Source organism: Pogoniulus pusillus, chromosome 39, assembly GCF_015220805.1.
Source record: "Pogoniulus pusillus isolate bPogPus1 chromosome 39, bPogPus1.pri, whole genome shotgun sequence".
NCBI lineage: Eukaryota > Metazoa > Chordata > Aves > Piciformes > Lybiidae > Pogoniulus > Pogoniulus pusillus.
The window spans coordinates 5,286,755-5,310,774 of NC_087302.1; the positions used below are offsets into that span (position 1 = coordinate 5,286,755).

At 55.1% G+C, this 24,020-nt stretch overlaps 1 protein-coding gene across 6 annotated transcripts in view; it reads right to left on the reverse strand.

Annotated features, from left to right (window-relative positions):
- PLXNA2 (plexin A2) overlaps positions 1–24,020 on the reverse strand; it is a 238,189-nt gene that overhangs the window by 71,714 nt on the left and 142,455 nt on the right. For 4 of the 6 annotated variants that reach the window (XM_064173717.1, XM_064173716.1, XM_064173718.1 and 1 more), the window contains exons 5-9: positions 15,505–15,605; positions 5,846–5,969; positions 4,289–4,442; positions 2,958–3,054; positions 1,372–1,486 (exon numbers count right to left, since the gene is read on the reverse strand). In XM_064173717.1, the coding sequence (XP_064029787.1) occupies positions 1,372–1,486; positions 2,958–3,054; positions 4,289–4,442; positions 5,846–5,969; positions 15,505–15,605 (591 nt within the window). Of the gene's footprint in view, positions 1–223; positions 363–1,371; positions 1,487–2,957; positions 3,055–3,461; positions 3,716–4,288; positions 4,443–5,845; positions 5,970–15,504; positions 15,606–24,020 lie in introns of those variants that run through there. The other 2 variants (XM_064173720.1, XM_064173721.1) reach the window with 2 other exon arrangements.

A 24,020-nucleotide genomic window follows, 5' to 3' on the forward strand; every position in this document is an offset into this window, starting at 1 on the left:
GATGTTAAAAGGAAGCTTCTTCACTTTGAAAGCTTCTGGGTTGTCCCCAGGGTGGATGCTTCTCCTTGGGCATCCCTTTGCAGCTCTTTGAGGCTGCTGTGAGCCTCATGTCTTGTCTTGCAGGAGGCAGCATCTGCTCAGAAGACCTGGCAGAGGCATTAATGGGCCATGCCTCCTTCCAACTGCTAAAAGCATCTTTGGACTTGAGCCCCACACCTTTTATTAACTGCTAAGAGAGATGGCTCCTGGTCCACAGCACTGGAAGCTGGATTACAGCTCTTTTCCAAAGTCTAGGGCTGTTCAAATCCATTAGTTCCCTTCTTAGTCAGTTTCCAAGCAGGTTCCTGCCATGGACTTCAGACCTGCCAACACAACCCACCCAGTGAGTCCCACCAAGAGTTCAGCATCTGACTTGTTGCTTGCCATCTGGCAAGATCCCACCATGCCTTGTATGGAAAGCAGAGCTGCTGAAGTGTGCTGCACTTGGAGGAGTCCTTCAGCCTCCTGAAGGAAAGTTCCCCAGCAGTCACAGCTATCTCTGAACCTGAGCACAGCCACAGAGCAGAGGTGGCACCAGCTTTGGTGCTCAAGCCAAGACACAGCACTTCAGTGAGGCTGACTCTGCCTGTGCTCCTTCCAAGGTCCATCTGTGCCTCTGGGGCCAATCAAGACAGAATCACAGAGTGTCAGGGGCTGGAAGGGACCTCCAAAGCTCAGCCAGTCCAGCTGCCCTGACAGAGCAGGATCTTCTGTAGCACATCACAGAGGAACACATCCAGGAGGGGTTTGATTATCTCCAGAGAGGGAGACTCCACAATCCCCCTGGGCAGCCTGTGCCAGGCTCTGTCACCCTCACAGGGAAAAAAATCCTCCTCATGTTTAAACAAAACCTGCTGTGCCTCAGCTTCCACCATTGCCCTTGTCCTGTCATCAGGCATCCCCCAGCAGAGCCTGGCTCCAGCTTCCTTGCTCTCACCCTGCACATCTTTATAACCATTGCTGAGGTCACCTCTCAGTCTCCTCCAAGCCCCCAGCCCCAGCTCCCTCAGGCTCTCCTCCTAACAGAGATGCTCCATTCCCTTCATCACTTTTGTGGCTCTGCACTGGACTCTCTCAAGCAATTCTATGTCCCCTGTGACCTGGAGAGCCCAGAACTGGACACAGTACTCCAGATGTGGCCTCACAAGGGCAGAGTAGAGGGGGCAGGAGAACCTCTCTTGACCTACTAACCACAGCCCTTCTAACCCACCCCAGAGCGGCACTGCCCCTCCTGGTAATGACCTCCCAGCACCTGGCAAGTCAAACAACTCCACACAACATCAGTTACCAGAGAGAAGCAAAGAAGAAAGAGTTGAAAGCCTGGTGTGGTACCTCAGAGATGTTGATTCTTCCTTCCTGGAAGGAGCAGGTGGTGGGGTCATGGGTGCAGAGGTTCCGGTACTTGCACCAGTGGCAGCGGAAAGCACTGTTCACACAGGACAGGCACCTGGGGGAGGAGAAGGAGCAGTTCTGCTGGAGGGGATCACTTTAGGAGGTTTATACAGCCATAGACAGGCCTAGCCAGAAGGCCAGGCTCAGAGGCCTTCATCTCCAAAGAGAAAACAGAGTCCCTGTGCTGCCATCCATCCTGGAAATTCAACCGCAGGAGAAGGCAGAGGAGCAGTGAAGGGGCCACAAGTGCCCATGGCCAGAGAGAGAGAGGCTGTGCAGCCTGACTGAGGGACAGGGGCTCTAGGGCTGTCTGGATGTACAGGCAGAGAAGCAGCACACCAGGAGGCAGGGATCATTGGGATAAGGGACACAGGCCACCATGAGAGGCAGCATGGGGGCACCAAAGGACTTCCAGGGCTCCTTTCACCCTGGCACCTCTGCTCCGTGCTCTGGTCCAACACAAAACTGAAGAGAGCTGAAATCATGCCTGAAAAAGCTGCAGCCAGCCCAGGCCACCAGCACACAAAACTCTCCTCCAAGTGCCACAGAGAAGGTGTCATGGCCTGAGCCTTCACATCCAGGGCAGAACGACTGGGAGTGACACTGAGCTGGCACTGATGACTCCCACCAGCCAGCTCCAGCAGCAAACCACACTCCTGGAGCAAAGCTGGCAGCTGACCTCTGCCACAGGAGATGCTGCCCAGCCCCACGGGTCAGGTCTCCTGCTCACCATCCAACTTCTGGCAGGTCCTGCCCACATTTCATTCTGGGGCTTGGCAGTTTGCTTTGTTTCCAGAGAGAATCCTCTAAATGCTTCAGGTCTGTAAATGTGTTTTTGAGGCCAGCCAGCTGCAGGCTGCCTTCCAGCAGCAGATGTGCCCATGCTGGGTACCTTTCCATGATGTTCAGCAGCACCAAGCCCCACAGCCCTCCATGGAGCGGCCCCTGCCACACACCTGGGCTGCTCTAGTGGGCTTTCAGGGCTGCTCTGCCCCAACCTCTGCTGCCAGCACTGCTGCTCACTCCAGCTAAAATACAACCTCTGTGCCCACAGCTGGAGATGGCCAGGTCAGATCCTGCCACCATCTCCTCCATCGTGCAGCCTCAGAGCAGCCCTGCCACCATCTCCTCTAGCCCACCAGGAAGCATCCTAGCGGCAGCCAGCACCCTGCTCTCCCGGGCGGTGCAGCATCCAAGGGCTCTGCCTTCCCCACCTCCCTGGACCTTCTGCTCTGCCTCCAGCAGCTGCCTGGTAAGATTCCTGCCAGTTCACAGTTGCGGGATCAGGCAGCTTGGGGGCACCAGCAGGTTAAGGATTTTCCAGGCTCACTTATCTCAGAAGGCAGGAAAAAGCTACTCAAGAGGCAGAGAAGTTCAGAGCAGGCAGGGACTGGTAGGTTCCCCTTCCACCACACCTGTTTGCTGGCTGACCCAAGCATCCCACAGCTGGTCCTGGAGCCCAGCACCCCCTTTTCTCTTCCCAGTTGGTGCTTGGCTCTGCCTGGGGACAGGAAACTAAGACTCACAGCTGGTGGGCACTGCAGTTGTAGAACTTGAACTCGGTGCTGACGAACGTCCTCCCTGTCTCCCGCGACTTCAGCTGCAGCACCACTCCGAACCAGTCTGGGGATGCAAACCAGAGCCTGTCAGTCCCAGCACCAGGAGCCAAGGAAGCCACAGCAGACCTGGAGGCACTCAGTCCCCACCTGCCAAGGTGCTGAGCCAGCTGCTTCAGAGGTAGAAGAGAGAAGTCAGGTTGCTTTCATCTCCTCCCTCCCCCAGTCATTGGGACCCATGCCCCGGTGAGTCTGCAGAGGTTCTCCAGGCTGGGAGCTGAGCACCCTCATGGGTGGATCCTGCCCTCCAGCACCCTAGGGTGTCTTCAGCATTGCCTCCAAACCAAATCAGGTTTAATGGCTAAAGGCATTGGAGACCCAGGGTCTAAACAATGCCCTGGGTAGCAGCTGAAATGATCTTGGAATCTCCTCCTGTTCCCCAGAGGATTCTGTCTCCAGTACAAAACCACTAATTGAGTCTGCTCTGAGAAGCAGCCCAAGACCAGATTAGAAGAGAGTGCTGGAAAGAGAGAATTAGTGAAGCACTTTAGAAACCTCAGCACTGGGTTAATTGAGAGCAGATTGTTCCTCTGGAGCTGCTGTTGGGGAGGAAGCCTACAAGAGCCCTGCTACCACGGTGGCTCCTGGCTCCCAGTGATCACCAAGTCTCAGGCTCCACAAAATGCCTTAGAAATACAAAGATATCAGCAGGGATGCAGAGTTGACACCTGGAAGGATGCCAAGGAGAAAATGAGTTTTAAAGCAAGCCCCAGTTTGGTTATAGGAAGAGAAAACATGACAGTGGAGATGTTAATGAAGAGACAACCCAAAGATCAGGAGCAGAAAATAGAAACTGCATCCACCTCCTCGTGGGTGCTGAGCCAGGCTGAGAGAAGGGCTCCTGCTTTTCAGACCCACCTGGCATGGCCAGGCTCCAAGTTCCTGCCTTAGGGCTCATGAACCACACTGGGGGGGGGACAGACAGGCTCATGAGCCACCCTGCTAGGGACAGACAGCTCCTGTCCTCTCTTGGGGAGTTGTCTGGCAGCACAAGGAGGGGGGAAGGATGGGACAAGCATGTGGTGCTGCCTGCCCCCCTGCTCCCAGCCTGTCTTCCCCTTGTGTGGGATGCATCTCTTCAGGATGAAGCATATTTAGCTGCCTGGGTTTAATTCAGGAGCATGAATTTCTCCAGCAGCACCCCCAAAGGCTCTGCTCCAGCTACCAGCTGCTTCTAAACCTACACCAACACTTTCTGGTGGCATAAATGTTGTATTGCTGTCCAGAAGTAAGTCACTTACCCTGATCCAGAGGTATGGCAGGAACATCTTTGGCTGCTGGTGAAACACAAACAACCCTGCTGCCTGAAACCTGCCCTTCCACCTCTGTCAGGTTCCCAAAGAGGCAGGTGACCCCTGCTGCCAGGTCTGGAGCATAACTCACCAGCAGGCTGAGCTGTGGCCAGGGAGAAAAGGAGAGACAAAACACAGTCAGAAACCTGTTGGCAGGCAGTGCTGCCAGCATTCCCTTCCTGTTCCCAGTACCTGCTCTTCTCCCATCCCATCCTGACCCCCTTCAGCTATCCATCCACCCATAGATAGCCTTTTTGTGGGAAGCAGAGGAGGATTAAGAGAATCAAGGATGCAGGTTCTCTACTGACACAAAACCACCTTGGCTCAGCCTTTGGATACTGCAGTTCTTTTGTCCCCCCCTGGCTGCCCTGCAGAAACATGACCACCCTCAGTGCCTTCTCAGGAGCTGGTGAGAGCAGTAGCAGCATCTTGTCTCTCCTGGATGACAGCAGCAGTGACTGCTCCAGCAACCCCCTGCACACAGAGCAGCTCCAATGAGCCCTTAGCTCTGTGAGCACCTCCTGCAGAGAATCACAGAATTGTTTTGCTTGGAAGAGACCTTTAAGGTCACCAAGCCCAACCCTTAGCCCAGCACTGCCAGGTCACCACTGAACCATGGTCCTCAGCACCACATCTACAGAGTGTTTAAACCCCTCCAGAGAAGGGAGCTCCATCAAGCCCATTTTAAGGTCACCAAGTCCAATCCTTTGCCCAGCACTGCCAGGTCACCACTGAACCATGGCCCTCAGCACCACATCTACAGAGTGTTTAAACCCCTCCAGAGAAGGGAGCTCCATCAAGCCCATTTTAAGGTCACCAAGCCCAACCCTTAGCCCAGCACTGCCAGGTCACCACTGAACCATGGTCCCCAGCACCACATCTACAGAACTCCAGCACCACCCTGGGCAGCCTGGTCCAGGGCTCAGAGGTAGCCCAGCCTTGGGCATGTTTAGCCACGAGTCCCCCTTAACCCCATCATGAATGGGGACTGTTGCCACGGCAGACTGGTGTCTGAAGGGCTGAGTGGCCTCCTGACAGCCCCACACCGTTGTGAGCCTGAGTGCCAGGGGTGGGCTGGAGGCAGGTGGCCCTGGTGGGGAGCGGGAAGAGGCTGCAGCAGGGGCAGCTGCTGCGGGGTGCTGCAGGGCTCAGAGAGCAACAGCTGGGATGCTTCAGAGAGCCAGGCCTGAGCACAGCTCACAGATGAGGGTTTTTGGGAAACAAAGCCTTTCCTTTCAACAACTAATGAAACCAGACCAAGAGAAATGTGAGCTGAGGCCCAAGGGGAAGGGGAATGTGTTTCTGCCATCCCCACCCCCTTCCTCCCCAGCTCGGATGACCCTCTCCTCCCCGCTCCCTCTGCGAGCCTGACTTCATGAGAAAACAGTTGTGCTGGTGGGCAGGGAGAAAGGCTGGAGCATGGACTGCCCACGGGGGACCTGGGAAGTGCTGGCAGTGCCTCCCAGCTGCAGGTCCACCCCCTCCTCGCCGGCCGGCAGCACTTACCGGGAGGCTGTGCTGGGAGACGGAGATGCTGCTGGGCTGCACGGTGATGCTCATGCACTGGCTGATGCTGCCTGCGAAGCGGTGAGGCTCCTCTGCTCGCTCACAGCTGTCCCTCGGGGAGCACCTGGCACACACAACCACACGTCAGAGCCTGGCGAGCAGCCAGGGGAAGGTGCCCAAGGGCATGAGGCGCTGCAGCTGACCGGGAGCCAGCTGAAGAGAAGGGCAGAGTTAGCAGCAGGGCCCGGGGGTGATGCTCTGCACCAGGGCACAGCTGCTGTTACAGAATCCCAGACTTGTTTGGGCTGGAAATGATCACCGTGGTGGAAAAGAGCATCTAAGATCATGGGGTCCAACCATCAACCCAACACCACCATGGCCACAAAACCATGTTGTTCCCAAAGGCCATGGCCACAGGTTGCTTGCACATCTCCAGGGATGGGGACTCCACCACCTCCCTGGGCAGCCTGTGCCAATGCCTGAGCACTCTTGCAGGGAAGAAACTTATCCTAATCTCCAACCTAACCCTCCTCTGGTACAATTGCATAGAATCATATCATAGAATCATAGAATCAAGCAGGGTGGAAGAGAGCTCCAAGCTCAGCCAGCCCAACCTAGCACCCAGCCCTGCCCAACCAACCAGACCATGGCACTAAGTGCCCCAGCCAGGCTTGGCTTCAACACCTCCAGCCACAGCCACTCCACCACCTCCCTGGGCAGCCCATTCCAATGCCAATCACTCTCTCTGGCAACAACTTCCTCCTAACATCCAGCCTAGCCCTGCCCTGGCACAGCTTCAGACTGTGTCCCCTTGTTCTGTCCCTGGCTGCCTGGCAGCAGAGCCCAACCCCACCTGGCTACAGCCTCCCTGCAGGCAGCTGCAGACAGCAATGAGCTCTGCCCTGAGCCTCCTCTTCTGCAGGCTGCACCCCCCCCAGCTCCCTCAGCCTCTCCTCATCGGCATTTCCTCCTGTTCTATGAACCTGATACTAGGGAAGAGAGCCCAACCCCCACCTCACTGCAACCCCCTTCCAGGGAGTTGTAGGGAGCCAGAAGATCTCCCTTCAGCCTCCTCTTCTCCAGACTAAACAACCTCAGCTCCCTCAGCTGCTCCTCATAAGAGAAAAAAGAAGTTAGGACCAAAGGGCACTGAAACATTCAAACAAGCCAGGATTATCTCAGGAGCCATTCCCAGTCCTGCCTGCACTGAGACACAACCTGGAGCTGCCACACAGCCTGGCAGTGGGGACAGTGGGTGCTGTGCCAGGCACTCTGCCACTGCTCAGCCCAGGCTCTGCAAGCCACAAGTCCACCACCTGCACAGAAACTGACCCTCAAAGCACGAACAGGCAGTAACAAGATGATGTCCCCATGATGTCCCCATTCTGACTAACACAAAGCCACACAATTCATCAACCCTCTCCTCCTGAGGAGCATGCCAGGGCCAGGAATGGAACTTTCCTCCCTGGCTGCACTTTGGCTGGCTGTCACACCTAGGGGTCCCCATTCTCACCACCAGGAATACATCCTCTGGTGGAGAAGAAGCTCAGTCTGAGCTGTCAGTGTGCTCTGGCAGCCCAGAGAGCAACCAGAGCCTGGGCTGCAGCCAGAGCAGTGTGGGCAGCAGGGTGAGGGAAGTGATCCTGCCCCTCTGCTCCCCACTGCTGAGACCACACCTGGAGTACTGCATCCAGCTCTGGAGCCCCTGGGACAAGAGGGATGTGGAGGTGCTGGAAGGTGTCCAGAGAAGGGCCACAAGGATGAGCAGAAGGCTGGAGCAGCTCTGCTGTGAGGAGAGACTGAGGGAGTTGGGGCTGTGCAGGCTGGAGAGGAGAAAGCTCCCAGGTGACCTTATTGTGGCCTTGCAGTACCTTAAGGGGGCTACAAGAAAGCTGGGGAGGGACTTCTGAGGCTGTCAGGGAGTGATAGGACTGGGGGGAAATGGAACAAAGCTGGGAATGGGGAGATTCAGACTGGATATTACAAAGAAGCTCTTCACTATGAGGGTGGTGAGAGGCTGGAATGGGTTGCCCAGGGAGGTGGTGGAAGCCTCATCCCTGGAGGTGTTTAAGGCCAGGCTGGATGAGGCTGTGGCCAGCCTGATCTAGTGTGAGGTGTCCCTGGGCATGGCAGGGGGGCTGGAACTGGCTGATCCTTGTGATTCCTTCCAACCCTGACTGACTCTAGGATTCTATGACTGTTCCTACCACACCATGGCTCATTCTGGCTCATTAGCCCTGTTCATCTACTGCAGATGTCACTGGAGTGGAGTCAAATCAAGCTGCTCCCAGCAGGTAGAGGAGGACCCAAGCAGGAAAGCAAGGAAGTGTTTCCAAGCAGCTACTGGAGATCACAGCCCTGGCATTCCACAGGGATTTTCTGTTTCATGTCATTTGGGGAAAAATCCCTTTCTTCCACCCCCCCCTTCCCCTGGGGCACAGATGACATCTTGGCCTTTTGCTGTTAATGGCTTTAATAAGCTATCAGCAAACTTTATCACTCTTCACTCACTGGCCCTGAATTCAAACGGTGACACAAAGGTCAGAGGCTGGAGCTGCTGTCACCAGCCCTACATGCCACCAGCAAGTTCCTTTCTGACAGCTCCTTGAGCCTAGAATTAACAAGGTGCTGCTGCCCAACTGCTTGTTTGCCCAGGTCCCTGCGGAGCAGCTCGGGGTGGTCACACACACAGCATGGAGTCACAAATGCTTTGGCTTGGGAGGGGCTGCAAAGATCACTTAGCTCCAACCTCCCTGCCAGGAGCAGGGACATGCATGCACAGATTGCATCCTGTTGTAAAGGACCCTCAAAGGGCATCTCGTGCAACCCCAGGGATGCTTCCAACCAGATCAGGCTGCTTAGGGAAACCTCAAGGTTGATCTTGAATGGCTCCAGGGTTGTGGCCTCAACCACATCCCTGAGCCACCTCCTGCAGCATTTCAGCACACTCATTGTGCAGAACTGCCTCCTGCTGTCACAGAATCATAGAATCAAACAGGTTGGAAGAGACCTCCAAGCTCAGCCAGCCCAACCTAGCACCCAGCCCTGGAACCAAGTGCCCCAGCCAGGATTGGCTTCAACACCTCCAGCCACAGCCACTCCACCACCTCCCTGGGCAGCCCATTCCAATGCCAATCACTCTCTCTGACAACAACTTCCTCCTAACATCCAGCCTAGACCTGCCCTGGCACAACTTGAGACTGTGTCCCCTTGTTCTATTGCTGGTTGCCTGGGAGAACCTGTCCAACCTAACCCTCCCCTGCTCCAGTTTCAAACCATTGCCTCTCATCCTTCTCTGGAAGCCTTTCCAGGCCTGTCTGGATGTGTTCCTCTGTGATCTGTGTTAGATAGCATTGTCCTGCTCTGGCAGGGAGGTTGGACTTGATGATCTCCTTGGGTCCCTTCCAACCCCTAACATCCTGTGATCCTATCACTCCAAGCCCTTCTAAACAGCCCCTCTCAGCCTTTCTGTAGGTCCCCTTCAGACACTGAAACCAAGCTCTAAGGTCTCCCTAGAGCCTTCTCTTCTCCAAGTTGAGCAGCCCTAACTCTTTCAGCCTTCCACTAGCCCAGGTTGCTCAAAGCCTCACCCAACCTTGCCTTGACCAGCAGGGAGGAGGCAGACCTACAGAAACACCTCCAACCCACACCAAGGTTGACTTCTGCCACGCACACCTAGCTCTGAGCAGGTGACAAGAGCCTGGCCAAACCAGGAGCTTCCCACTCTGCAGCAGCAGAGCATCACCCTTCCTCCTGAGGCCCATTTGCTTCTGGTTAATTAAGTTTAATTAATTAAAGTGGGATTTGCACTCTCCCTTCCCAAAGTGTGATTTGGAGCACTGCTGCTGCCCTCCTCATCCTCTCCCTTTTAGTACCTGCTTGGGGTTTTTTTTTCCCCCCTCAGCAGTATAATGGAGCTAAATATGAGTGCTGCTGAAGGAAGAATTATTGAGGTTTAAGTGAAGCTGTAAGATAGCTTTAAAGTGAGCTCTTGACTGCAGCCTTTATCTCATTGACTCGCTGGAATGGCTCTTTTTTATCATACTATTTATGGCAACAGCCCTAACAGAGATAAATAGGTCTGGAGACAATAACACACTTGCAGAGAGCAGCATCTGGATGTCTTGCAGGTTTCAAATCCCACTGGGCTCAAGAGACTCTTTAACCATCTCCTTGAGGCATTTGCTTGCTCCCCAGGAGTGCTCCTTGGAGAAAAGGAGCAGCAAAGGACCCTGCTCTCACATCGAGAGGATGAACTTGTAGGGTCAACAAACCCCCAAGCAGGAGAACACAGCTTTGGTGCTGAGCAGGGATGATGTTGTTCAGCCATCATCCTGCTGCTCCATGGTCCTAGGGTGAGCTTAAGAGGTCCTCTGAAGGTGCAGCACTTTTGCCTACCTACTGTACTTCAGCACCTTCCCAAGTGTCCTGCATCCAGGATTCCTCAGTGCCCAGTGCAAGGCACTTGCTGCCCATGGCCATCAGCTCACCAAACTCTTCTCTTAGGGTAGGGGCTACAGGTCTGCTCCAGTGCCTGTGTTCAGCTTCAGCTTCGTGCTGAGAGCTGCCCCTGTGAGATGCCAGCTCCCAGAGCTCACCAATTTAACCCTCACAGGCAGCTCACTCATCACCATCACCACCTTTAAGTTCTAGGTGTGCACATGTGTATGGGAGCTCCTCACGGTGCAGCAGAGCCTGAAGCCCTGGCTCAGACCTCCAGGAGATGACAGAACACAGCAAGCAGACAAGAAAAGCTTCATGTGAGACTGGGCAGTGAAAATTTGTCCCAGCACCTCTCAGATCCTTTTGCTTCCCCTTTCCTATTCCTGGCTGGTGGTGTGGAAGGCAGGACACTGCTTGATGCCAGCTGGAATGAGGTCCACCTACCTCATGTCCATACCTGTTCACACATCTAACTCAACCCTGGGCTTTCTCTGGCCCCCTTCAGCTCATCCCTGCATGCCCACGCACTCAGTAAGTCTTGGCAACCACAGCTGTGGCTGCCAGGGGCACAAGGAGAGGCTCCCTTGGGGCTGGCAGAGCTCTCAGAGATTCCCTGAGCTGTCTGGGGGGGGTCTTGGCACATCCAGGACACAGACCCTGAATCTGAGCAGCAAAACCTCACAGCAAGCAGTGGGGAGAAACACTTGGATTTCAACCCCCAGCAGACCCAGTGCTGGTGGCCACCAGACCCAGCTTGCTCAGGCCAGCACACTCAGTCCTGGTGGCCACCAGCCCCATGCTTGCTCAGGCCAGCACACTCAGTCCTGGTGGCCCCCAGCCCCAACTTGCTCAGGCCAGCACACTCAGTCCTGGTGGCCTTCAGCCCCAGGCATGCTCAGGCCAGCACACTCAGTCCTGGTGGCCACCAGCCCCATGCTTGCTCAGGCCAGCAGACTCAGTCCTGGTGGCCACCAGCCCCAACTTGCTCAGGCCAGCACACTCAGTCCTGGTGGCCACCAGCCCCAAGCTTGCTCAGGCCAGCACACTCAGTCCTGGTGGCCACCAGCCCCAACTTGCTCAGGCCAGCACACTCAGTCCTGGTGGCCAGCAGCCCCAACTTGCTCAGGCCAGCACACTCAGTCCTGGTGGCCAGCAGCCCCAACTTGCTCAGGCCAGCACACTCAGTCCTGGTGGCCACCAGCCCCATGCTTGTTCAGGTCAGCAGACTCAGTCCTGGTGGCCACCAGCCCCATGCTTGCTCAGGCCAGCAGACCCAGTGCTCACAGCCACTATACTCAGACTTCCCAGGCCACCATTACCCAGCACTGTTGGCCACCATATCCATGCCTGCTCAGGCCACCATACCCAGTGCTGGTGTCCACCATACCCAATGCTCACGGCCACTATACTCAGACTTCTCAGGCCACCATACCCAGTGCTGGTGGTCACTGTACTCAGTGCTGGTAGCCACCATATCCATGCTTGCTCAGGCCACCATACCCAGTGCTGGTGGTCACCATACCCATGCTTGCTCAGGCCAGCAGAGCCAGTGCTGATGGTCACTATACCCAGTGCTGGTAGCCACCATACCCATGCTTGCTCAGGCCACCATACCCAGTGCTGGTGGTCACTGTACCCAGTGCTGGTGGTCACCATACCTAGGCTTCCCCAGGCCAGCAGAGCCAGTGCAGATGGCCACCATAGTCAGGCTTCTCAGTGGCCAGCAGCCACTCTCTTGTTGTTTCAAGGCCAAAAACATCTCCTCCTGCCCCTTGCTCTTTTCTACCAAGCCCTCAGAACCCACAGCATGGGCATCTCACCCTGACCAGCTGCCCTTCCACCAGCACAGGTCCATCTGGCAGGAGGGGCACAGGAGAGTCAGAGGAGAGAGATGACAAATTAAATGCAAACACTCCAGCACCTGGGGCCTCCAGACAAATATGACAGAGGCTTTGGGAACAGTAAGATAAACTCCCCTATTTGCAGCTCAAGACAAAAGCTAGAAGGTGGTGGCTGCCCCAAGCAGGCCTGGGAAGTGCAGAGGCTGGAAGGGAGGGTTGGGAAACAGCCATCAGGGAAGAAACTCCTGTGGGGAACAGGTTAATGCTGAAATGTCACGGCCAAAAGAGCAGAGGAAATGACACTTCTCTCCTCTTGACATTGAGGGGTTTCTCTCTGCAAAATGAAGATAACAACCTTTACCTGCTTCCCAGGTGGTTTATGAAGATTCAGTTCATTAGCATTAGGAAAGCACTCAGTGATCCTTGCACGGGAGCTGCTGCAGGAGCCTGAGGAGCAACAGCAACCACCCACACCAAGAGAGCCTCCAGCAGCCTTCCTCTCCCTGCTGCAGGGCTCAGCAGCACCAGGCACAAAGAGGTCATTGGCACCAGGGGAGAGAATCATAGAAGCAGTCAGGGTTGGAAGGGACCACAAGGAGCAGACAGTTCCAACCTCCCTGCCATGCCCAGGGACACCCTACCCTAGAGCAGGCTGCACACAGCCTCAGCCAGCCTGGCCTCAAACACCTCCAGCCATGGGGCCTCAACCACCTCCCTGAGCAACCCATTCCAGCCTCTCACCACTCTCCTGCTCAACAACTTCCTCCTCATGTGCAGCCTCACTCTCCCAACCTCCAGCTTTGCTCCATTCCCCCACTCCTGCCACTCCCTCACAGCCTCAAAAGTCCCTCCCCAGCTTTTTTGGAGCCCCCTTCAGATCCTGGAAGGCCACAAGAAGGTCACCTGGGAGCCTCCTCTGCTCCAGCCTGCACAGCCCCAACTCTCCTCTCAGCATCCTCCTGGCCCTGCTCTGGACACTCTCCAGCATCTCCACAGCCCTCTTGTCCCAGGGGCTCCAGAGATGGATGCAGGACTCCAGGTGGGGTCTCAGCAGAGCAGAGAGGGATACTGCCCTCCCTGGCCCTGCTGGCCACACTGCTGCTGCTGCAGCCCAGGCTCTGCTTGGCTTTCTGGGCTGCAAGTGCACACTGCTGGCTCCTGTTGAGCTTCTCCTCCAGCAGCACCCCCAAGTCCCTCTCCTCAGGGTTGCTCTCCAGCCACTCACTGCCCAATCTGTGTTTGTGCTTGGGATTGCTCCTGTATCCCTACAGCTGCTCCTGAAAGCACTGCAGACCTGCAGCTCAGGGCAGGTGCCAAGCAGAGAGTGTCCCCTTTACTCTAGACAGCCTGCTCTAGGGTTGGGTGTCCCTGCCCATGGCAGGGGGGTTGGAATTAGATGATCCTTGTGGTCCCTTCCAACCCTGACTGATTCTAAGATACCTCACCTCCTGGGCCCTCACAGCCAAAAGGCTGCAGTGGACTTTGTCCCAGGCACTGGGGGTGGGATGGCTGCCCCAAGGGGAGAGCTGGAGGGATGGGAACCACCTGGGGTGGAAATCACTTCCTTCTGACAGAGCTGCTGTGACAGTAAGGACCTGGGGGCACAACTGCAGATGTGGTGGGCCAGCTGCAGGGCTGCACAGGCCCCTCTGATAGGGAAAAAGCTAAAAAGCCCCAGAGAAGCTCATGAGTCTGTGTCAAATATTGCAGAGCTGCTGCTGGGGGCTGCTCTGTCCCTGCCCCAGCCCCTGCTGTGTGGCTCCTGCAGCGTGCAGAGAGCTGCTCCCTGCCAGCATTCTCCACCATCTCCCCAGGCATGGCAATGACCCCTTGCAAGCCAAACAAGCTGTGAGGAGCCAGTTTGCACCCCAAAGCCCACAGATCCCAAATCCAGGCCGGATTTACAGAGGAGCCTGCACTCCCTGCTCCCCTCCAGCACCTGCTCCTCAGGCAAGTGGCCAAGAGCCTCTGTTCGGGTTCCTGAACCCTGCCTCCGGGGCCCCCATTTCCATCCATTTACTGGGGCTGCTCTGCAAGCTGGCATCCTGCCCGGGGTGGGGGATTTGCTATTTCACTTCTCCAGCCTCCTGAAGGCTTCTCCTCTCCTCCCCCCAATCTGCCTCTGCCTGGTGGTCCCCCTTCCGCCTTAGGAAGCGGTCGTTGTTATGGCAGAGGAGAGAGAGGAAGGACACAGACACCTCCTGAATGCTGAGAAGGTTTTCTGGAGCTCCCCTGAAGAAGGAAACAAAAAAAGCAAAGGCAACATCCAACCAGCAGCCCCACAACCCTCAGCCCTTTGTGGCTGTGACACGTGGGAGGGGGCTGCCAGCCCCCAGCCCTGCACTGCCAGCTCTGGAGCACAGAGTCGCTGACCTCTGCTTGCAGAACTCGAGAGGGAGCTCTGCTATTGCATAGTGCTCTAAATACCCCTGATTTTCTGCCCCTCTACAGGCTCCTGATTTAATCTCTCTCTAAATACCCCTGGCAGAGTTAACAGGCCTTGGTGCTCTGCCCCCTTCATGTGCTGCTGCCCTTCTGAAAGCACAGAATGGGTTGGGAAGGACTTTAAAGATCATCCAGTTCCAACCCTCCTGCCATGGGCAGGGACACCTCCCATTAGTTGCTCAGGGCCTTATCCAACCTGGCACTCAACACCTCCAAGGAGGGAGCATCCCCAACCTCTCTGGGCAACCTGTGCCAGTGTCTCCCTGCTCTAATGAATTTCTTCCTCATTTCCAGTCTCAGTCTCCCCTCTCCCAGCTCAAAGCCATTGTCCCTCATCCTGTCACTCCCAGTCCTTGCCCAAAGTCCCTCCCCAGCTCTCCTGTAGCCCCCTTTAGGTACTGGAAGGCTGCTCTAAGTTCTCCCCAGAGCCTTCTCTTCTCCAGGCTGAACAGCCTCAACTGTCACAGTCTCTCCTTACAGAGGAGGCTCTCCAGCCCTGCAATCATCTTTGTGGCCTCCTCTGTACCTATTCCAACAGTTCCACATCCCACTCAACCCATCAGTGCCTTTAAATTCCTCACTAACAGGGAGGGATTTGAGGCTTAGGCAAGCAGGAGTGGGCAAAACATGAGGTTTTCTACCCAACCAGCTGAAATTCTTCTTTCCCACCACAGCCATGGCACCACCTCTGTGCTGTGCATGAACCACAGCTCCTAAAGCAGGAAACTGAATTTCTTTTCCCTCTTCCTATGAGCTGAGGGATTCTCAGTGGCATTTGCACTGCAATGCAGGGAACGTCCAGGGAAGGGGGGAAAAATGGATTTAAGGGACCTCAACCAAATTTATTCTGCAGGGGAGGTGCATGGTGGCTTTGAAAGCTGCTCTGAGCATCCCCCAGCAGCAGCTCGAAGGAAACAAGGCTGGACTTACATGTGGTGGAGGGTGCACCAGCCACAGTGGGGGTCCCCCGAGCTCAGGCACTCCCCACAGGTCGTGTACTGCTCACAGGACTCCACAGGCACCCGAGAAACCTGCCAAGGAAGCAAACAGAGGGCTCAGTGCTCAGCAAAACCAGAGAGAGCAGTTCCAGGTCCTGCTTCAGCAGTGTGAGTCAGGGAATGCGGCAGCGCTTCACAAACTCCCATGGATTTGTTCAAGCCTTTGTGCAGAGGTCAGACAAGAGCAGGACATGCTGGGGACCAAGCCATGAAGTCATTCCATCCCCCTGGCACAGCCATGCCATGAAGCATGGGCACAGCAGAGCCAAAGGCTGAGCCCATCTGTCCTCACTGCCAGTACTAGCCCACCACAAACCTCCCAACCTCCCTGCCCAGCGATGCTCCTAAGGCAAAAGCTGTGTCCTCTCCTCTTGCATTTAGAGTTTGCTGTCTCACACTTGCCAAAGAGAAGCTGCTTCAGAAGCTGGCAACAAAAAAAACAATCATTGGAACTTTACAGGTTGGCAGCTCATTGAGCTTGTCTGGGTCTTACTCCTTCTTGGCCACCCTGAGCCTTTTCAGCACCTGCATGGACTTGTCTGTCACAGACATCACCCTTCAGGGGCTGATTGTTCCTTCCAGGCAGAAGACTCCAGAGCAGAAGGAAGCAAGGTGGGAACACCAACCCAGATCACTGCCACTAACCCCCTGCAGCACTTCTCACACACACACCAAGGTCCCTGCACGACACTGAGATGCAGCAGGGTCCTGACCTGCTATCGGCACTGAGAACACCACAGGCTCCAAAGTGCCACCAAGCTTTAACCATGGCTCAGTGCTTGACTTCAGCAAAGAAATTCCACTGCAAGCTTCCTGACCCATCCCTTGCCACCTCCAGCAGGCACAAGAAGTTTGTCTCTTCCATCCTGATGTCTCAGTGTGATGCCCCAGCACTGCCCCTGTCTCTCTGCTCTTTGGTATAGAGAAGTTCTTCTGCCCTTTTACTCTGCCCTAGACCTCACCTGGAGCCCAGTTCTGGGCTCCCCAGTTCAGAGAGACAGGGAACCACTGGAGAGAGTACAACAGAGGCTATGAGGATGACTAAAGGCCTGGAGCATCTCTATGAGGAGGAAAGGCTGAGAGTCCTGGGGCTGCTGAGTCTGGAGAAGAGTGGCCCCAGGGGGGGATCTGATCAATGCTCAGCAAGAGCTGAAGGGTGGGGGGCAGGAGAATGGGGCCAGACTCTTGTCAGTGGTGCCCAGGGACAGGACAAGAGACAATGGGCACAAACTTGAACATAAGAAGTTCTACCTGAATATGAGGAGGAACTTCTGTAAGGGTGCTGGAGGCCTGGAGCAGGCTGCCCAGAGAGGTTGTGGAGTCTCCTTCTCTGCAGAGATTGCAAACTCTCCTGGCCATTGGTGATCCCAGGCAAGCTGCTGTGGGTCCCTTGCTTAGGCAGGGAAGGTTGGACTGGATGATCTCTCAAGCCTCACCGTGCTGAGCTTCTGTCAGATCTACATTTCTCTTACCAAACAGTGCCAATAACTCTTCCAGCCCCAGCAGCACCCCAGGTGCTGCCCTCCAGCCCCGGGAGCGCTGCCTGCGAGCGGCTGCAACCTCCCCTGGCTCCTGGTGTCTCCCACTGCCTCTGTCTGTCACAACAGTGCCTGGCTGCCAGCAGCTGGGGTGTGCAGGGTGAAAGGAGCAGTGTCTCACCATACAACAGCCACTGTCACACCAAGTGCTGTTGACACAGTGAGAACCCAGTTCCTCTCTAAACGCGGCACCGAAAGGGCTGCGATGCTGCTGCTTACCTCAGCCCTGCTCCACAGCTCTTCCTACAGCACAAAACTGCACAGGGATGGGGAATTATTTCCCCCACACACACACACTCTGGGCAATTCTTTTTGCTGAGACAGAATCATACAATGGTGGAGCTTGGAAAGGGACCTCTGGAGTTCATCCAGTCTAACCCTCCCTGCTAAAGCAGAGGCACCCACAGCAGCTTGCCCAGGAGCACAATGGCCAAGTGGGGTTGGAAACTCTCCAGAGAAGACTCCACAACCTCTCTGGGCAGCCTGCTCCAGGAGGAAGAAATTCTTCACAGAGTGATTGGCATTGGACTGGGCTGCCCAGGGAGACAGTGGAGTTGCCACCCCTGGAGGTGTTTAAAAGGAAGCTGGGTGGGGCACTTACTGCCATGGGCTGGTTGATTGGCTAGGGCTGGGTACTAGGTTGGGCTGGATGAGCTTGGAGGTCTCTTCCAACCTGCCTGATTCTATGAACCTCTCTGGGCAACCTGCTCCAGGGCTCCAGCAGCCTCACTCACACCAAAGAAGTTTCTCCTTAAGTTCAAGGGAAAACTTCTGGGTTCAATGAACTTCATGGGATGGGCACAGAGATCAGCTTGAGGTACAACAAGAGCAAAGCAGCTCTGGAGCTGGGACCAAGGGGCTCAGGAGGCAGAACCAAGTACACAGAGCCTGTATTTAGCCTGTGATGGCTGTAAAGAGCTTTAGAAATAGTGGCCAGAATCACAGAATCAAATAGGTTGGAAGAGACCTTCAAGCTCATCCAGTCCAACCTAGCACCCAGCCCTGGCCAATCAAGAAGGTCAAAGGAGCTTCTCCTTGCCCTCTGCTCTGCTCTAGTGATGCCACAGCTGGAGTAATGTGTCCAGTTCTGGGCTCCCCAGTTAAAGAGAGACAGAGAACGACTAGAGAGAGGCCAGCAAAGAGCTGTGAAGCTGCTGAGCAGCCTGAAGCATCTCTGTGAGGGGAGGCTGAGAGCCCTGGGGCTGCTGAGCCTGGAGAAGAGCAGCCCCAGAGGGGATCTGAGCAATGCTCAGCAACAGCTAATGGTGGGGGACAAGAGGATGGGGCTGGGCTCTTGTCAGTGGTGCCCAGTGACAGGATAAGGAGCAGCAGGCACAAACTGGAACCCAGGAAGGTTTCACCTCAGCAAAGAGAGAAGAGAAATGCTGTGGTGCTGAGGGCTGTGGTTAAGTGGTGACCTGGCAGTGCTGGGTCAATGGTTGGGCTTGATAATCTTAGAGATCTCTTCCACCCAAAGTGAGTCTATGATTCAGTGACAATTTCCCAGTGCAGAGAGGAGATGCAGACACTGCAGTGCTCTTGGATGGCAGCCTAGGAGCACATTTATGTTTGTTTTCAAACCAAAAGGAGCAGCCCACAGAGCAGTGGTGGCTCTCAGCAGTCCCCACGGAGTGCCCAGCAGGATGTGGTGAGGGTTTGCCCTGAACTCTGCCCTGCACAATGAGCCATGCTGGTGGGATGGTTCTCACCCACCCCCGAGGTCAAGCCAGCTCCAAAAATCATCAGGCACTGCTGTTCCCTCCAGTGTGAGGCTTGGCAGGATCTGTCCCTGTGATTTACATGCAGCTCAGGGCTTGTTTGGTGCTCGTGAGGAGCTGGATGCTCTCACAGTGCTCTATAAATAACAGAGGATTGGAATTAAATGAGTAACAGTTCATTAGAGATGATTTGATGTTAGGCATTTGGGTTCTTCTGCTCAGAGGCTGTGGCTTCCACACAGGATAATGTTTCTGTCCCTGCACCCCCATCCTAACACTCCCATACTGTCATCCCCATCCCAGCACCTCCAGCCCAACATCCCCATTCCAACATCCTCGTCCCAACATTTCTAGCCTGGCATCCTCATCCTATTACTCCCCTTCCAGCATTCCCATCTATGCATCCCCATCCTACTACCTTCATCCCAATATCCCCATTCCAACATCCTCATCCCAGCAGGAACCAGCACCTCCCAGCTAAGCACAGCCCCCAGGACTGCCACCGCTGTCCCAGCCTGCTCCGTTTGCTCTCTCCCCCTTGCCAGCCCCTGGGACAGCTCTGGGAGCAGCAGAATGGTTTGTTTGGAGAGGGTTTTGCTTGTCAGGATTTAGTCTGGCAATGCAAATACTTCTCTTGGTTTGCATTAGAGAAGATAGGTCAGAGGAACTCTGCTGGCACTCCAAGCAAACATCTGAGGAGGTCTATCAGCACTCCAGCAGTGTATTCCCCACCCCAGACTAAGCCTTGAGAAAGCTACTGCCTGAACTGATGAATTCATCTGCAGAGCAGGAGCTTGAGGTCCTGCAGCACTCAGTGAGCACAGCTCCAGACTCCAGCCTCATGCTGGAGCCCAAGCAGACCTCAAAGCAAAGCCTGAGCTTTAGAAAGGTGATGTCAATTTTGGATGCCTCTAGATTTCTGCTCCAGATAGCAGAGACACAAGGTGAGAGGTCCTGATGCTGAGCAGAACATACTGGAAGCCTCCAGACACAGCCTAAAATCCTGCACCTGTCCACCTGGGAGCTTGACTCCTGCTTCCCTGCAGAGCCCAGGGACACCATGGGGCCGAGGCTCTGCTGAAGCAGGAAGCAAATCATCTCAGGGATGAGAGAAAGTGAAGGAAGGTGATGGATCCTGCACATCAGTGTGGTGACTGCACAGCCACAAAGCAACTCCTACATGGAGGACAAAAGCCAAGAACCCAACAGTTCTGGGACTCTCTCTCTACTTCTGTAGCACCTTCAGGTACTGGAAGGTTGCTCTAAGGTCTCCCTGGAGCCTTCTCTTCTCCAGACTGAGTAGTCCCAACTCTCCCAGCCTGCCTCACAGGGGAGGTGCTTCACCCTGTGCTCATCTTTGTAGCCTCCTCTGGACCTGCTCCAGCAGTTCCACATCCTTCTTGTGCTGGGGGCACTGGATGCAGTGCTCCAGCCTGTGCTCATCTTAGTGGCCTCCTTTGGACCTGCTCCAACAGTTCCACATCCTTCTTGTGCTGGGGGCACTGGATGCAGTGCTCCAACCTGTGCTCATCTTAGTGGCCTCCTTTGGACCTGCTCCAACAGTTCCACATCCTTCTTGTGCTGGGGGCACTGGATGCAGTGCTCCAGCCTGTGCTCATCTTTGTAGCCTCATTTGGACCTGCTCCAGCAGTTCCACATCCTTCTTGTGCTGGGGGCACTGGATGCAGTGCTCCAGCCTGTGCTCATCTTTGTAGCCTCCTCTGGACCTGCTCCAGCAGTTCCACATCCTTCTTGTGCTGGGGGCACTGGATGCAGTGCTCCAGGTGGGGTCTCACCAGAGCAGAGCAGAACAATCACCTCACTCATCCTGCTGCTCACTGAAGTGCATGAATCCAGTTCCAAATAAATGAGTGCCTAAAACAACCAAAGCAAGCAAAGTTTCCACAGCTTATGCCTGCTGCCAGCAGGAGCTTCTGACCTCCCTGGCTGGAGACAGCCTCTGAGCATCCCACCACCACGGCAGGCTGCCTGCAAGCCCCTCAGGGTGCTGGACATCAAACAGCAGATCTATTTTTAATGGCTTTGGGGAGTGTCAGCAGAGATGCCAACGAGTTCCCTGTAATTAAAGCTATCTATCACTCAGCGAGCAGCAGCCCAAAGTTGATGAACTTCCCAAAGAGAATTTATTCTACCCTTCATTCACGAGAAAAGAGCCTTTGTGCTGCTGGAGGAGACATGAGAAAGTGTGGGAAGGAGCAAGGAGGGCTCATCAGTTCCAGCAGTTAACGTGTCAGGGTGACAGAGCTGGGGAAAATAAAGTCAGGTTTTCTCAGAGGCTTGTAAGAAGTTTGACAGAGTCTCCTTCCAGCTGTCTCTGCTCCCTGGCTCTTCACAAAGAACTGTTCAGATCTGGAGCCCTCCTGTGATATCATTTCTGCCAAGGAATCTTAGAATCAAAGAACTGCTTCAGTTGGAAAAGTCCTCCAAGATCATCCAGTGCAACCACCAACCCAATGGCCACCAAACCATGTCCCCAGGTGCCATGGCCACAAGTCCCTCGAACCCCTCCAGGGATGGGGACTCCACCACCTCCCTGGGCAGCCTGTGCCAGTCTCTGACCACTCTTGAAGCCAAGATATTCTTACTAACATCCAACCTAAACCTTCCCTGTGTGCAGGGCTGGGCAAAGTTGTTGCTTTGCTGAACAACACCCATGGGTCTAAGCTGCCCCATGCTGAATGGAAAGTCCTGCATGGAAATCACTTATTCTGGATTTCATAGAATCAAGCAGGTTGGAAGAGAGCTCCAAGCTCAGCCAGCACAACCTAGCACCCAGCCCTGGCCAAGCAACCACACCATGGCACTAAGTGCCCCAGCCAGGCTTGGCTGCAACACCTCCAGCCACAGCCACTCCACCACCTCCCTGGGCAGCCCATTCCAATGCCAATCACTCTCTCTGACAACAACTTCCTCCTAACATCCAGCCTCAAACTGCCCTGGCACAGTTTGAGGCTGTGTCTCCTTCTTCTGTTGCTGCTTGCCTGGGAGAAGAGTCCAACCCCAGCTGGCTACAGCCTCCCTGCAGGGAGCTGCAGACAGTTTGAGCAGAGCTGGTGGAGGTCTCAGACACGCTGCCAGCAGTGAGCATGGAAGACTCAGCAGCAAGCAGGATGCAGCCAATGCATCACAGAATGACAGAATTAACCAGGTTGGAAAAGACCTCTGAGATCATTGAGTCCAACCTATCAGCTAACACCTTCCAATTAACTAAACCCTGGCACTAAGTGCCTCATGCAGCCTCCTCTTAAACACTTCCAGAGACAGGGACTCCACCACCTCCCTGGGCAGCTCATTCCAATGCCAATCTCTCTTGCTGGGAAGAACTTCTTCCTAACATCCAGCCTGAGCCTGCCCTGGCACAGCTTGAGGCTGTGTCACAGGATGTTAGGGGTTGGAAGGGACCCAAAGAGGTCATCGAGTCCAACCCTCCTGCCAGAGCAGGACCACACAATCTAGCTCATGTCCTCTTGTCCAGTCCATGGTTGCCTGGGAGAAGAAACCAACCCCCCACCTGACCACAACCTCCCTTTAGGTGGTTGTAGAGAGCAGTAAGTCTGGGGTGGAAGAGATTTCCAGAGGTCCAACCCCACGGTGTAAGGCAGCAGGCAGGACACAGGGCAGGAAGGCAAAGGGAGAAGGTTGTGACTGGGAAGCATCGAGGTGCTCGCAGTCCTCTGCCTGCTCCAGAGGCCAGCAAAGCCATGAGTCCCTGGGAGAGCTGAAGAGGCAGGCAAGGAGGGGATGAGGGGGAGTTGAGACAGGTAGAGGAGCTCCTGGAGAACCTGGCTGTGCTCTCCCACGCCGCTCGGCAGAGGGAGGCTTCCCAAGAGGCTGTCAGAGCTGCCTCAACGCCTGCGACTTTTGGCAGGGAAGCAGAGAGTGGGAGAGGACAGGGAGACAACGTTGCCATGGCTACAAAGGCATTATCTAATGACAGCCCTGCAGATGCATGGGAGGAAGTCATCTGCTCTCTGATCCAAGCAACCTTCCCAGGGAGCTTGGTTTGAGCGCTCTAAGAACCTCGCCGGCACCTCAGGAGGATGAGTTGTGTTTGAGCAGGGGAGAGCAGGCAGGATGCCTGCGAGCAGTCAAACCTGCTCTGAGCCTGCCCCTGGGGAGGAACAGCACCAGGCACTACTACAGGCTAGGGGATGATCTGCTGCAAAGCAGCTGCATGGAGAAGGAGCTTCCATCTTCCATCACACTGGGTGCTTCTGTGCTCCACAGCCTCCCTGGGCAACCTGTGCCAGTGTCTCACCACCCTCAACCTGTGCCAGTCTCTCACCACCCTCACTGCAAACAACTTCTTCCTAACATCCACTTTCAATCTCCCCTCTGCCACTTCAAACCCATTCCTCCTTCTCCTGTCATCACAAGACCTTGTCAGCAGTCCTTCCCCAGCCCTCCTGGAGCCCCCTTCAGATCCTGCAAGGCCACCCCAAGGTCTCCTCCAAGCCTTCTCTTCTCCAGGCTGCAGAGCCCCAACTCTTTCAGCCTGTCCTCAGAGCAGAACTTCTGCAGCCCTCTGAGCATCTTGGTGGCCTCCTCTGGACTGGCTCCATGAGTTCCATGTCCTTGCTGTGCTGGGGGCTCCCTAACCCCTATCCTCCTTGACTAAGGGCAAGTCTCCCTTTCTCCAGACATTTACTTCTAAGGACTCAGGGATTCCTGAGGAGCAGCCTTAGCAAGACAATAGTCCCTCCCCAGCCCTCCCGTAGCCCCCTTCAGATCCTGAAAGGCCACTCCAAGGTCTCCTCAAAGTCTTCTCTTCTCCAGGCTGAAGATTGCCTCATCTCCACCTCAGAAACAGAAATGCTGGCTGAAAGCAGGCATCTGGCATCAGCAACTGAAGCAGAATTTATGGACTGAATAATGAGGTCAAACCTGACCACAGAGGTGCAGCCACAGGCTTGCTCACTCTCCTCTTGCAGCACTAACCCACAGAAGCCCCACTTGAAAGGAGGAGGGGGCAATGTGGTGTTTACACAGCCTAGTAATGAGGAATGAGAAGCTAAAGGTCTCCACCACAAACCCCAGGTTGTGCTGTAACACATCCACGCATTTCCTCTGCTGGAAAACCACTGTGCCCCAGGGGAGCTGCAGTTCTGGTCTTGACTGCTAAAAACAAGTTCAAATTAATCAGAGAATCATAGGATCAAGCAGGTTGGAAG